Below are 14954 nucleotides of genomic sequence, written 5' to 3'. Positions count from 1 at the left end.
CTTGCCTGGGTGACCTGCAGCTTTAGGATAGTGGTAAGTGTGCAAAACTTTAGTTCGAAGATTCTCAGGAACAAAACACTTACCACTAGGTTTCTCAGGAGGTGCATTGGTTTGTACAGCCAGGATCTCTTCCCCCAAGGGAGAAGTCAAATTAGAATGTATGGTAGCCAAAATATGGTCATTCTTACTACCAGGCAGGCAGGAGACCACATAATTAAACCGAGACAAAAATAGCTCCCATCTGGCCTGTCGGGGGGGACAAACGTTTTGCTTCAGATAGATAAGTTTAATTCTTGTGGTCAGTAAGAATGAGCACTGGCATGCTAGTACCCTCGAGAAGATGCCTCCATTCCTTGAGTGCCAAAATTATGGCCAGTAATTCCCTGTCGCCAATTTCATAATTGCACTCCACTGGAGACAATTTCTTTGAGAAGAAACCACACGGATGCAGGGAAACGTCAGGCATAGGACGTTGAGACAAGAGGGTACCTACTCCAGTCTCAGATGCATCGACCTCAAGAATGAAAGGCAGGACAGAGTTAGGATGAGCCAGAACTGGAGCAGCAGCAAAGGCAGTCTTAAGACTATCAAAGGCCTTAATGGCAGTAGGTGACCAATGGAGTGGATCATTCTCTTTACGGGTCATGTCTGTGATAGGTTTGACCAAGGAAGAAAAGTTTTTAATAAACTTGCTATAGTAATTGGTGAACCCCAAAAAATGTTGAATAGACCGAAGACCAACTGGGTGTGGCCACTGCAGAACTGCAGATAACTTGTCAGGATCCATGGAGAACCCTGCAACAGAGATAATATAACCTAAGAAGGTTACTTGAGACTGATGGAACTCACATTTCTCAAGTTTACAAAACAGGCAGTTCTCACGTAGTCTCTGAAGAACCCGTGTAACATCAGAACGATGAGCCTCAAGTGTGGGTGAGTGTATGAGGATGTCGTCCAAGTACACCACAACACACTGTTGCAACATATCTCATAGGACATCATTAATAGATTCCTGGAAAACAGCAGGAGCATTACATAGGCCAAAGGGCATTACAAGATACTCATAATGCCCGCTCCTGGTGTTAAATGCTGTTTTCCATTCATGGCCCTCCTTGATCCTAACGAGATTGTATGCTCTTCTCAAATCAAGTTTAGTAAAGACTGTAGCTCCCTTGAGGCGGTCAAAGAGTTCCGTAATGATCGGAATAGGGTAAGCATTCTTAATGGTAAGATGATTAAGACCCCTATAATCGATGCATGTTCTTAACTCGCCACCCTTTTTCTTCACAAAGAAGAAGCCAGCCCCTGCAGGAGAGCAGGATTTGCGGATGATCCCCCGCGACAGAGCATCGGCAACATACTCCTCTATAGTACAATTCTCCGCAACAGACAGAGGGTAAACCCGGCCCCGAGGAGGAATGGCTCCGAGTTGCAGGTCTATGCACAATCGTAAGACCAGTGAGGAGACACGTACCTTGTCAAAAACATCTAGGAACTCTCGGTAATCCTCTGGCAATTGAGATACCGAAGAAGTGCACAAGACTTTAACTGGTTTCCGAAGACAAGTGGAAATACATTGCGGAGACCACAACAAAATTTCGGACCTGCGCCAGTCGAGACTGGGATTGTGCTTTTGGAGCCAGGGATAACCCAGAACAACCGGAAAATGCGGAGAGTTTATAACCTGGAACTGGAGGGTTTCAAAATGGAGAGCCCCAACAGCCATGGATAACGGAGCAGTTTCGTGAGTAACGAGTGCGGGCTGAAGGGGCCTGCCATCAATGGCCTCAATAGCAAGCGGAACGGACCGAGGCAAGACAGGAATGGAGTGCTTTGATACAAAAGCACTGTCAATGAAATTGCCTGCAGCACCGGAGTCAACAAGAGCCTGGGTGACTATGGAGGAGTCCACCCAGGAAAGGACAACCGTGACCAAAGGTTTCTCCTTAAGCGGTTCTGGGGACAAGTATAAACCACCCAAGGTCTGCCCCCGACAGGACCTTAGGAGTGAGCGTTTCCCGGCTGTGTAGGACAAGACTTCAAAAGGTGGCCCTGTAACCCACAATAAAGGCAGAGCCCCTCCCTCCTCCTAAAGGCCCTCTCTGCCGCAGAGAGATGCGTGAATCCCAGCATCGGCTCAGCAGTACCTGGTGACTCGGGACCAGGAGGCATGGGAGGAGAGGGAGGCATGGGTGGGAACGAATACGTATTAGACAAAGGAACAGGAGACTTCCACAAGCGCTCCTTGAAAGAGGGCCACTCACTTAGTCTGATGTCAATTAGGATAAAAAAAGACACCAATGCCTTGAGATCTTCTGGTAAATCTCTGGCAGCAACTTTGTCTTTAATCGCATCAGAGAGCACATGAAAGAAGGCGGCAACAAGGGCTTCATTGTTCCAACCTACCTCTGCGGCAAGCGTACGGAACTCAATGGCATATTGAGCAACATATCTTGCACCTTGCTGAATGGACATGAGTCGTTTAGCAGCAGAGGAGGAGCGAGCAGAAACATCAAATACCCTTCGAAAGGAGGCCACAAATTCAGGGTAATTTGAAATCACAGGTTTATTAGTCTCCCACAAGGGATTAGCCCAGGCAAGAGCTGTGTCAGAGAGTAACGAGATGAGAAATCCCACCTTAGCTCTGTCAGAGGCAAACGCCTGAGGTAACATCTCAAAGTAAATGCCCACCTGGTTCAAAAACCCTCTGCACTGATTAGGATTGCCTCCATAACTCTGAGGTAGAGGTGCAGAACCGGTCATGCTCCTGGTAGGAGTAGGTGCAGCAGCGGAAGCAGGAGCAGCCATAACTTGCGGGACACTTTGGTCCAAATGTGCAGTGCGAGTCAGCAGGATTTGCAGGGCTAGTGCAACTTGATCCAAGTGGTGATCCTGTTCATCCATCCTGGAAATTATGGCAGGTAAAGGTGGATTATTAGCACCATCAGGATTCATGATCCTTGCGTAATATCAGACTAAGACGAGAAGTGCAAAAATAATCACACCTTTATTAATAGCAAAAAATAATAAAAATTCCACAAGTCAAATAACAAGCCAGGAATCAAAACCAGAGCTGGTAGTCAGACGAGCCGAGTCAGGAGCCAAAGCGAGTAGTCAGACGAGCCAGAATCAGGAACAAGGAGAACAGCACAGTCAGGAACAAGTCAGGGATCAGGAACCAGGAGGGACATCAGACAGCCAGGTAATACACAGGAGGTCTCACAAACAGGTCTGAGACAACGCAAGGGCAAAGGATACTGAAGAGAGGCCCTATAAATAATAAGTGATAACATCACAATTCTGAGACTGCATCCTGTCTCACACGGATGATGTACACCAGTCTGGCCAAAAAAGGAAGTGCAGGAAATGAGCATCATCACACAGTGTGCACCAGAGTCAGCAAGAGAGGTGAGTAAAATGGCTGCCAGCAGCACATGGCAAACAAAACATGGAAAAAAAACCTGACAATCATGTCCGCTAGACTTTGATAAATCGGCCCCTTCATGCTTTCTGACCAAACTTTGCAAAGGTTTACAAAATGTACCCAAACTGATATAATGATTACCTTTAATTATCAGGTGGTATTTCTTTAATCTCACAGCATGGAACCAGACACCACAGCTATGAGTAATATTGGTACTCATCTGTAACTATTCCTTCTGATTTGTCTCCTTCACTTAGCGCACAAAAAGTTCCACCTGTTCCGTTGGATGTCCCAGACATTTTTCCATAGAAATTTATGAAAACATCAGACATTGTAAGATGTCATTACAACTTGACTCTGCTTGAATACTGTCAACCTATAGGGGTAGATTTAACAAGTGCCGAGCGGACATGATTCGCTCTAGCGAATCATGTCCGCCCAACATTGCTAAATGCAGACAGCATACACTGTCGGCATTTAACATTGCACAAGCATTTCTTGTAAAATGCTTGTGCAATGCCACCCTGCACATTCACGGCCAATCAGCTGCTAGCAGGGAGTGTCAATCATCCAATCGGATAGGATTGGGATTATTTCAGTCCACTGCTTCTTAACTTATGTTTCAGACGGACCTGAAACTTTGGGCATAGAAAGCAGCATCTGCAGCTTGTTAAATCTACCCCTTTGTCTCTAAACTGCTATACAGACCACACTCTGATACAGTACCTCATCCATCTCACTCCTCTGATTGGGTAACCTATGATCCTACAGAAGCTATACAAGACGGTTTCCAGAGTAAAATCACATATTGCTTACTTTGGCATTGAATATACACAAATTGCAGATCTTTATATCAATGTTCACAAAAGACAAAACATCCACGTGATATTAACACATACAGTAAGGGAAAAAAATATTTGATCCCTGCTGATTTTGTATGTTTGCCCACTGACAAAGAAATGATCAGTCTATAATTTTAATGGTAAATCTATTTGAACAGTGAGAGACAGAATAACAACAAAAAATCCAGAAAAACGCACTTCAAAAAAGTTATAAGTTGATTTGCATTTTAATGAGTGAAATAAGTATTTGACCCCTTTGCAAAACATGACTTAGTACTTGGTGGCAAAACCCTTGTTGACAATCACAGAGGTCAGACATTTCTTGTAGTTGGCCACTAGGTTTGCACACATCTCAGGAGGCATTTTGCCTCATTCCTCTTTGCAGATCCTCTCTAAGACATTAAAGTTTCGAGGCTGACATTTGGCAACTCGAACCTTCAGCTCCCTCCACAGATTTTTTATGGGATTAAGGTCTGGAGACTGGCTAGGCCACTCCAGGACCTTAAAGGGACACGGAACCCAATTTTTTTCTTTTGTGATTCAGACAGAGCATGCAATTTTAAGCAACTTTCTAATTTACTCCTATTATCAATTTTTCTTCGTTCTCTTTCTATCTTTATTTGAAATAAAAGCCATCTAAGCTTTTTTGGGTTAACAACTCTGGACAGCACTTTTTGATTGGTGGATGAATTTTTTCCACCAATCAGCAAGGACAACCCAGGTTGTTCACCAAAAATGGGCCGGCATCTAAACTTAGATTCTTGCATTTCAAATAAAGATACCAAGAGAATAAAGAAAATTTGATAATAGGAGTAAATTAGAAAGTTGCTTAAAATTTCATGCTCTATCTGAATCACAAAAGAAAAAAATTGGGTTCAGTGTCCCTTTAATGTGCTTCTTCTTGACCCACTCCTTTGTTGCCTTGGCTGTGTGTTTTGGGTCATTGTCATGCTGGAATACCCATCCACGACCCATTTTCAATTTTCAATGCCCTGACTGAGGGAAGGAGGTTCTCACCCAAGATTTTACGGTACATGGCCCCGTCCATCGTCCCTTTGATGTGGTGAAGTTGTCCTGTCCCCTTAGCAGAAAAACACTCCCAAAGCATAATGTTTCCACCTCCATGTTTGACGGTGGGGATTGTGTTCTTGGGGTTATAGGCTGCATTCCTCCTCCTCCAAACACGGTGAGTTGAGTTGATGCCAAAGAGCTCGATTTTGGTCACATCTGACCACAACACTTTCACCCAGTTCTCCTCTGAATCATTCAGATGTTCATTGGCAAACTTCAGACGGGCCTGTACATGTGCTTTTTTGAGCAGTGGCGCTGCAGGATTTCTGTCCTTCACAGCGTAGCGTGTTACCAATTGTTTTCTTGGTGACTATAGTACCAGCTGTCTTGAGATAATTGATAATCTAATGACCAAGACCAAGGGAGATTGACAGTTATTTTGTGTTTCTTCCATTTGCCAATAATCGCAACAACTGCTGTCACCTTCTCACAAAGCTGCTTGGCGATGGTCTTGTAGCCCATTCCAGCCTTGTGTAGGTCTACAATCTTGTCCCTGACATCCTTAGACAGCTCTTTGGTCTTGGTCATGGTGGAGAGTTTGGAATCTGATTGATTGATTGATTGCTTCTGTGGACAGGTGTTTTTTATACAGGTAACAAGCTGAGATTAGGAGCACTTCCTTTAAGAGAGTGCTCCTAATCTCAGCTCATTACCTGTATAAAAGATACCTGGGAGCCAGAAATCTTGCTGATTGATATGGGATCAAATAACTATTTCACTCATTAAAATGCAAATCAATTAATAACTTTTTTGAAATGCGTCTTTCTGGATTTTTTTGTTGTTATTCTGTCTCTCACTGTTCAAATAAACCTACCATTAAAATTATAGACTGATCATTTCTTTGTCAGTGGGCAAACGTACAAAATTAGCAGGGTATCAAATCTTTTTTTCCCCGCACTGTATTATTGTGCATTATTGGACCAAGCAATTTGCAAGTCTATACTTTTTAGGTGTACCTGGTGACTCATGCAACATAAGATAAGTGCTGCATAATTTTCAATTGAGTTTGCAATATTACTTTGCATGTACAATTAGTAAATTCTATAGTAACCCCCATTTAAAACATCTCCACAAATATTCTTACTAATGTTAATCACATATGAGGATTATAACAGGTGCGCAAAACACCATACCGCACAAGACAACTGGTTTAAACATAAAAACATAAACAAAACTCTGAGGGCACTCCCAAATATGAGGTTATATCACCAAGAGTTGTAAGAAATTATTGTGTTTGAGGCCAGGGCAAAAACATAAAAATGGTTGTATCACTACAAATCTGTTGACAATTATGAACCACAGTGAATAAACAATCTTGAAAGTGGAATAACATTTTTTACAAGTAAAACAACTTGCCTACTATGTCTCCAGCAGCAGGTCCTTCAGATGTTGGAGATGATGTTGGAAGAGGATAAAATGGAATTCCTTAAACAAATGAAAATACATTTTAATGGTGCTGAAACACACTGTACAAGAGAGAGCAATTAATAATTAATTCCTAGTTCAGTTATTTTACCTGATATCTAAAACATGAGCATATATGATAACTATTTTTCTGTTGATGTATAGTTTTATACTTGTTTTAGATAGATATAAACATAACTAAAGTTACAGTAAATCACCTGGTAATTATAAGATATTAATTTTGCCTTGTTGCTATAGTATAAAATACCAGTCAATTTTTTTAAACAATTTAACATCTTGTTTGATGGAATTGTTTTTCAAAATCAAAACTCCAAACAGTTACGACCACACACAGATATGATGACACTACCCACGCTGACCACCAGGTTTCAATTTGATCTATTGAGACTACGGACCTTGATGAAGTCCTGGGGCTTCTTAGAAGATACACTACGAGACCCTACTCCCTGGGAATCACGATGGGAGACGAACCTCCAACTATACAAACCCCTTTCAGTACACTATAAGTGCTTAATTGAGGAACTGATCCCCCCCAAAATACAAATACATGGAGACCTGGGAGAGAGACCTACAACTGACATACACACCAGAAACATGGAACAGGGCAATTAGCCTAACGAAAAAAGCTACTCATTGCATTACTCTCTACTAGTTGTATTTCAAAATAATCACAAGGTGGCACTTGGTGCCAACAAAATTGCAGAAAATCTTCCGTGATCACTCAACAATGTGCTGGAGAGAATGCAGAGAGCTGGGGACCCCCCTCCATGTCTGGTGGACGTGTCCAAAACTGGAAAGCTACTGGCGCAAAGTGGAAAAGACCTGTAACGATCTAGACTTATTGGAAGCTCTAACTTCGGCCCTTGCAATATTACACTTAGGAATAGACAGACTCCCCAAAACCAAACAAAGCTTACTCCTGTGTATTCTCACCTCCCCTAAATTGCTTATCGCTAGAAACTGGAAAAAGAGCCAACCCCCCAGATGGCAGGGAGTAGTGGACTGTGTAAACCATATTAAAAATATGGAAAACTATCTCTTTAGAGAACGCAGACAACTGAATGACTACTGCCTTATATGGGAACCGTGGGAATCGCTTTGGACCCGTAAAAGTCCATAGTCAGACTGACCAATCAGATTAGAATAGTAGCCAACAGATGAGACCCCCTAACCCCCTACTCCCCATGCAGTACCAGACCCTAGATGATTCCTGGTATGCGACCCTTAAGCCTCCCCCCCCCCCCAGACGAGCCAGGTACGGAGGAAACCAGATAGCCTCACTGTATCAATATATTTAAGCAGAGGGGAGACTTTACATCTCCCTCCACTAGAGTCCATAACACTGTACTGACGAGGTGCCTTAGTAGACTAAACTGTTATCTCAAAGGTCACGCCTTCATTGTTTATTGTGGAACAGTCAGAAGACCCAGAGAAAGAAAATATGTAAACAAAAGGTGACCTCTTTAAAACGAGGTTTTAAGAGATGAGGTACTTTTCAGCCTCCTCTCGCAAAGTTTTTGTATTTCTGAGTGCAACTCTATGTCTTTATACTGTGTACTCATTTTGCATTGCATAAGCTGTACGATACATATACAACCTCAATAAAAATTATTTATAAAAAGAAAGGAAAAAAAAAAGAAAAACTCCACCCGCATCTTGCCTTATAGGAGTATGCAGAAGAAAAGGCAAGTCACTGTCATTATGTTTGTATAAAGTGCATTGTTTTGCAGTTGTTATCCACTAAGGCCAACTAGGGAAAGCCATGTAGCAGAGTTAGACTTAGAAATCAACAGTGTGCATTTACAGTTCAATTGATTATAAAATCCACTATTTTCAGAGCTAAAATACACAAAAAGGAGCAAAATAAATATTGAAATAAAACTTAAAAGTTGTTTTAATACACATAACAACATTTTATATAAAATTTTAAAGGCATTTATTGTCCATTTAAACTTGAGCAGGTTGTAATATATATAAGAAAATGGATAAGGCTTGAGTCTTTGTAAGATAAGCATTCTTCAAAATACAAACTCATCACCACACGTTCATATGCATGAATAAGACCAAGATGTCCGTAACGTTGCAATATTTTTTTAAAGCATGAATTTTGGAATAAAAGATGCTTTTATAAAGATTGGTGCTGTGGAGTTTGCATTTTGAAGATTGGATAACAAAGTATGGCAGTGACCCTAACCATGTGCATCAACAGTTTGTGTCTACTGTCAGATAAGCATTGCTCACATAACTTAATGGGGCCGAATTATCAAGCTCTGAATGGAGCTTGATGCCCCTGTTTTCACGCAAGCCTTTAGGCTCGCCGGTAACAGTAGTTATAAATCAGCGGTCTAAAGACCGCTGCTCCATAATTTGTCCGCTGCCTCTGAGGCTGCGGTCTTCAATCCGCTCAATCCTATACGATTGGGCTGATTGACACCCCCTGCTAGCCATGATTGGCCGAGAATCTGCAGGGGGCGACATTGCACAAGCATGCAGGGGGTGGACATGATACGCTACATCAGATCATGTCCGCTCGCATTTTGATAAATTGATCACAATGTCTCATTTACTACTTCTTTATGAGACTTTAAAGAGAAGATATATTTACTTTTAATTCTCTTTTTTCCTTTAAGTTTAATGTGATATAAGAAGGGAACTTGCATATAATCAAGTCATTGTTTATTTTTTCAATGTTCAAAGAAGCAAAACTGAATTTGGTGTAATTTGTATTTTACCCTTTTTTCATTCTGTAAACCAAGGTTTATAGTCCATGAAGTCTAGTTTCTGTTGTTGTCAACACTGCGTATCCTGTGGCAAAGGTTATGTTCAAGCAGATACTCAGACACGCAATAATACAAAGCAACTTATCTCCTCCCTAAGATCAAACAGTGTCACCAGATATATCAATATTTAACATCTTATTTTAGTTTCCTTTATTACAGGTGGCAATGAAATTCTTAGTCACAGAAATCAGTGCTGACTTAGGAAAGGATAGTATGGCTATCCATGTTTAATAAACAGTGTGACTACAACATAATTCCACTACAATTTCTGCTAACTAAACAAAACAAAAAATATTTTATGCTTTCTAATAACTAAGGTACTGCAGTCTTTGGGTCCTATTTATCATTGCGTCAATCTCGACGCATTCGATGGAGTCAATACGTTTGCCAGACATAGCCGCTGTGAATCTACATACGACGGCCTTATTTATTAAAAAGCTTGTCAAAAACACGCACGTCAAGTACTGAGCGATGAGCATCAGACTGTTGATAAATAAGAGCCATCGATGTCGCGGATATTCTGTTTTTTCCAACTTTACTTATACCATTTCATTCCTGTCCATAAACAAGCACATTTCTCTAAAGCTAATCTTTTATTTTTCATCTGTTAATATCCAAGAAATAGCTAGATTTATACCTGAACAAACAATATCTCATAGAAAGTTTTTTTCTATGTATTTCTAGAAATCATGCTATGCCTATCTCATGTTTTTTTGTTTTTTTAAATGATTATTAATGCTAGATTTGTACATATATCTTTGCACATACTTGTATGTATATATATATATATATATATGTGTGTGTGTGTGTGTGTGTGTGTGTTATGTCAGAAATCTTTTGCAAACATATTTACATGTCCCTAAATTCCTTTTTTTGTTCTAAACAATGCTGTCTTTCATATCTCTGTGTTTATTTATACCACTTTATGTAGTGTAAATTTATTATTATTTTGAGCAGGAATAATTGTGAAAATAACATGTAATCAGGGTATCGTATGTATTTATTTGCAATCAATCGATTTTAATGGGACACTGAACCCAATTTTTTTCTTTCGTGATTCAGATAGAGCATGACATTTTAAGCATCTTTCTAATTTACTCCTATTATCAAATTTTCTTAATTCTCTTGCTATCTTTATTTGAAATGCAAGAATGTAAGTTTAGATGCCGGCCCATTTTTGGTGAACAACCTGGGTTGTCCTTGCTGATTGGTGGATAAATTCATCCACCAATAAAAAAGTGCTGTCCAGAGTCCTGAACATAAAAAAAAGCTTAAATGCCTTCTTTTTCGAATAAAGATAGCAAGAGAACGAAGAAAATTTGATAATAGGAGTAAATTAAAAAGTTGCTTAAAACTGCATGCTCTATCTGAATCACAAAAGAAAAAATTTGGGTTCAGTGTCACCTTAAGAGCTGGGCAAGTTTTCTCTCTGCACCTGTGTAACCCCTCCTTATGGCAGTCTAGTTTTAAACACCACCCCTACACAGGTGGAAAAAAAATGGGTTGGCATATAAGATGACATTTCTTAATGAAAAGGAAATTCAAGAGAAAGAAGAAAAACACAGAAAATAGCATGATAGTAAAGAGGTGATTTTAATTTCTGCTGTGTCGGATTCATCACTTTGAGCTATCATTTTAAGATTATATTGAATCAAACATCATTCAAATTTTGAAATCATTGTTTAAAATATTACACTGTGTGTCCTAATGTCATCATCAATGTTTAACTTTAATACTAATTTAACATACACATACTTTTAAAGTATAATACACAATGTAACAAATGGCACTTATAAGTTCTGATGAGTGATCAATGACACACGTATAGAGCACTTTGATTCGTTAGTGATAGTAGAAAATGTATATTTAAATCTGATTGGCTGATGTCATAAATCATGTGATTATGCATTTCCCAATCAAAAGTGGTGGAAAATTTAACTAGTTTGTGGGTAGTTTTTGAGTATTGCGTCAAATTTGGTGCGAAAAGTGTTGCGTCAAATTTGGTGCAAAGTGGAGAGTCGGACTGTTATTACATGCCTTAAACATGGTGAAAATAGATTTATCCAAAAAAAAGAAGAGGAAGTTAGCTATATTATGTTATGAATTTATTTCATTGTTATCTCTATATCTACTAGTGCACCAAATTTGGAGCAATACTTTGCACCAAATTTGGAGTAATACTTTGCACCAAATTTGGAGCAATAATATTGTCCCCTTGCTTTAAATAAATACATTACTACTTATGGATTATGTTACATCTTTGTCTCTCATTACATTTTTATTTATATATTTACTAGTGCACCAAAATTGAAGCAATACTTTGCACCAAATCTGGAGCAATAATATTGTTTGATTTAGAAAGAGTATACAATTTTAATACATTTTCTAATTTACTTTTATTATCTAATATGCTTCATTCTCTTGCAGCATTGGACATAACCTTTCTGTGTTTTCAGACTCCCATTGATTTCTATGGCATTCGCGGTCTCAAGGGTGGTGGTTTGAACAAAAGGTACGCTGCGTCAGAATTGACGTGAGTGTACCTGTTGAATGTTTGATTACATGGCAAGAAGATCAAATGGAGTTGAATGTGATGGCGGATGATCAGCATTCCACTCGAATACCACAAGCATCGATCTGCGTCGGATTGATATTGCGGGAGCGTATATTACGTCACACATTTGTTAACTAAGGCGGATCAAATTTGTGTCAAATTTGATGCAGACTTCCAGCGCATTATCAGTTGAAGCTTTGATAAATCGGCCCCTGTAAGTCTACTGTGGACTAGTTTACATACTGGGAAGAATATATAAGAAAATATAAAAATATGCATAGACAATATTTGTAACGCAGCAACTTTTTTTAAGATACTATTTTCAAAATTGAGAGTTGATCATGAAAGAGAATATTAGCCATGTGACTTAAATGATAACTTTTAGGATCCTATTTGGCTAGATTACAAGTAAAGTGCAAAACACAATCTGGTATTACAAGTGGATAATTACAGTCATGTGACAAAGAAAGTACACCCTCTTTGAATGCTATGGTTTTACGTATCTTACGTTTTACGTATCCCCTCTCTCACTCCCCCCTCTCTCTCTCCCCTCTCTCTCTCCCCTCTCTCTCTCCCGCCTCTCTCTCCTCTCTCTCTCTCTCTCTCCTCTCTCTCTCTCTCTCTCTCTCTCCTCTCTCTCCCCTCTCTCTCCCCTCTCTCTCTCACTCCCTCTCCCCTCTCTCTCTCTCTCTCTCTCTCTCTCTCTCTCCTCTCTCTCTCTCCCCTCTCTCTCTCCTCTATCTCTCTCTCCCCTCTCTCTCCTCTATCTCTCTCTCCCCTCTCTCTCTCCTCTCTCTCTCTCCCCTCTCTCTCACCCGTCTCTCTCTCCCCTCTCTCTCTATCTCCCCCTCTGTCTCTCTCTCTCCTCTCTCTCTCCCCCTCTCTCTCTCCCCTCTCTCTCTATCTCCCCCCTCTATTTTTCTCTCTCCCCTCTTTCTCTCCCCTCTCTGTCTCTCTCTCTCCACATCTCCCCTCTTTCTCTCTCCCCTCTCTCTCTCCCTCTCCATCTCCCCCTCTCTCTCTCTCCCCCCCTCTCTCTCTCTCTCCCCCTGTCTCTTTCTCCCCTCTTGATCTCTCTCACCTCTCTTTTGAGCTGTTTGAGCTCTCTCCATGCCTTTCACGGCCCCGCCCCCTTCACGGACCTTTGCAATAGGCCCCGCCCCTTCACAGACCTCCCCGTTAGACCACGTCCCTTCACAGTCGGCCACGCCCCCGTGCACGCTCGGCCATGCCCACTTCTTCTCGCGGCAGTCGGCAGATCAGATAGGGAATCTAAGGCCAGGTGTGTTTGTCCTCGTGCTGTCTCTACTGCGCATGACAGCTTCGGACAAACACACTTGGCCTTTTATAGTATAGGATGGTTTGTATGGAAGAGTTGCCAGGAGAAAGCCTCTTCTCTCTAAAAAGAACATGGAAGCACGGTTTGGGTTTGGAAAGTTGCCTCTGAACAAACCAAAGACTTCTGGAACTATGTCCTTTGGACAGACGAGACCAAAGTGGAGATGTTTGGCCATAACGCACAGCACCACATTTGGTGAAAACCAAACACAGCATATCAGCACAAACACCTCATACCAACTGTCAAGCATGATGGTGAAGGGGTTATGATTTGGGCTTGTTTTGCAGCCATGTGACTTGGGCACCTTGCAGTCATTGAGTTGATCATGAACTTCTCTGTATAACAAAGTATTCTAGAGTCAAATGTGACGCCATCTGTCCAACAGATAAAGCTTGGCCGAAATTGGGTTATGCAACAGGACAATGATCCCAAGCACAAACCTATAACTCAAAAAGAAAAGATTCAAGGTATTGCAATGGCCAGTTTAAATTCCAGACCTCAACCCTATTGAAATGCTGTGGCAGGATCTTAAGAGAGCTGTGCATAAACGAATGCTCGCAAACCTCAATGAACTGAGGCAACGTTGTAATGAAGAGTGGGCCAAAATTCCTCCACAATGATGTGAGAGACTGGTGAAGTCATGCAGAAAATTATTACTGCAAGTTATTGCTACTAAAATGGGGTTCTACAAGCTATTGAATCATAAGGTGCACTTAGTTTTTCACACATGGCGTCTCCATTTTGGCTTTATTTTTGTAAATCATGACACAGTTTAAAATGTGTTGTTGTTCAACTGAGGTTGTATTTACCTAATTTTAAGACCTGCCATGGACCAGATGATTTTTATGTTTTCCTTATACATAAAGCCATAGAATTCAATTGGGTGTACTTTCTTTTTCACATGACTGTACATGATATCTGCATATCAAAACAATGATCAGGGCTCTTCCAATAAATCATCAGTCCTTTCATTATATATTATTCAAATTTTCTGAACATCCAACTCTCACTAGTGTTCTATGATCTATCCCATCTCTGTATCACCCAGCTCAATGTATCTACAAAAATCCCCAAAGAATTTAATGGTGAATTCTGTACAAAAATAACTAGACAAACTTTTTAAAGGATTGTTAGAAAACCCCTATGTCTGGTGACTTAACATTATTTACCAACACAGGGCTAGATTACAAGTGATGTGCTAACATTAGCGCACACAATATTGAAATATCGCTCCTGCATTAACTTGCGCATATTACACAAGCTAAATTTGCACTTGTCGGGTTAGTGCAACTGAAGACCTTGTGTAAAGGGTTAGGGCTGAATACAAAGTTGCACCAAACACAACATAAATACATAAAAAAATAAGTTTACACTCAAACATACAGTATCTAATAAGACACATAAATATTAATTTAAAAAAAAAGTTATAAGGGTTAAAATTAATATGGTATATGACATAAGTGTTTGACTGCAAAGGGCTATAATATACATACATACTGTACATATACATGGGCTAGAT

At 40.4% G+C, this 14954-nt stretch overlaps 1 protein-coding gene across 1 annotated transcript in view; it reads right to left on the bottom strand.

The window, feature by feature from the left end:
- LAMA3 (laminin subunit alpha 3) overlaps positions 1-14954 on the bottom strand; it is a 573745-nt gene that overhangs the window by 417910 nt on the left and 140881 nt on the right. Inside the window, exon 11 of the mRNA XM_053714980.1 lies at positions 6694-6762. Within this exon, the coding sequence (XP_053570955.1) occupies positions 6694-6762 (69 nt within the window). The remainder of the gene's footprint in view (positions 1-6693; positions 6763-14954) is intronic.

Source organism: Bombina bombina, chromosome 5 (assembly GCF_027579735.1).
Source record: "Bombina bombina isolate aBomBom1 chromosome 5, aBomBom1.pri, whole genome shotgun sequence".
Classification (NCBI taxonomy): Eukaryota; Metazoa; Chordata; class Amphibia; order Anura; family Bombinatoridae; genus Bombina; species Bombina bombina.
Note: the sequence above shows the minus strand (reverse complement) of the source record. Positions and strands in the feature narration are given on the sequence as shown.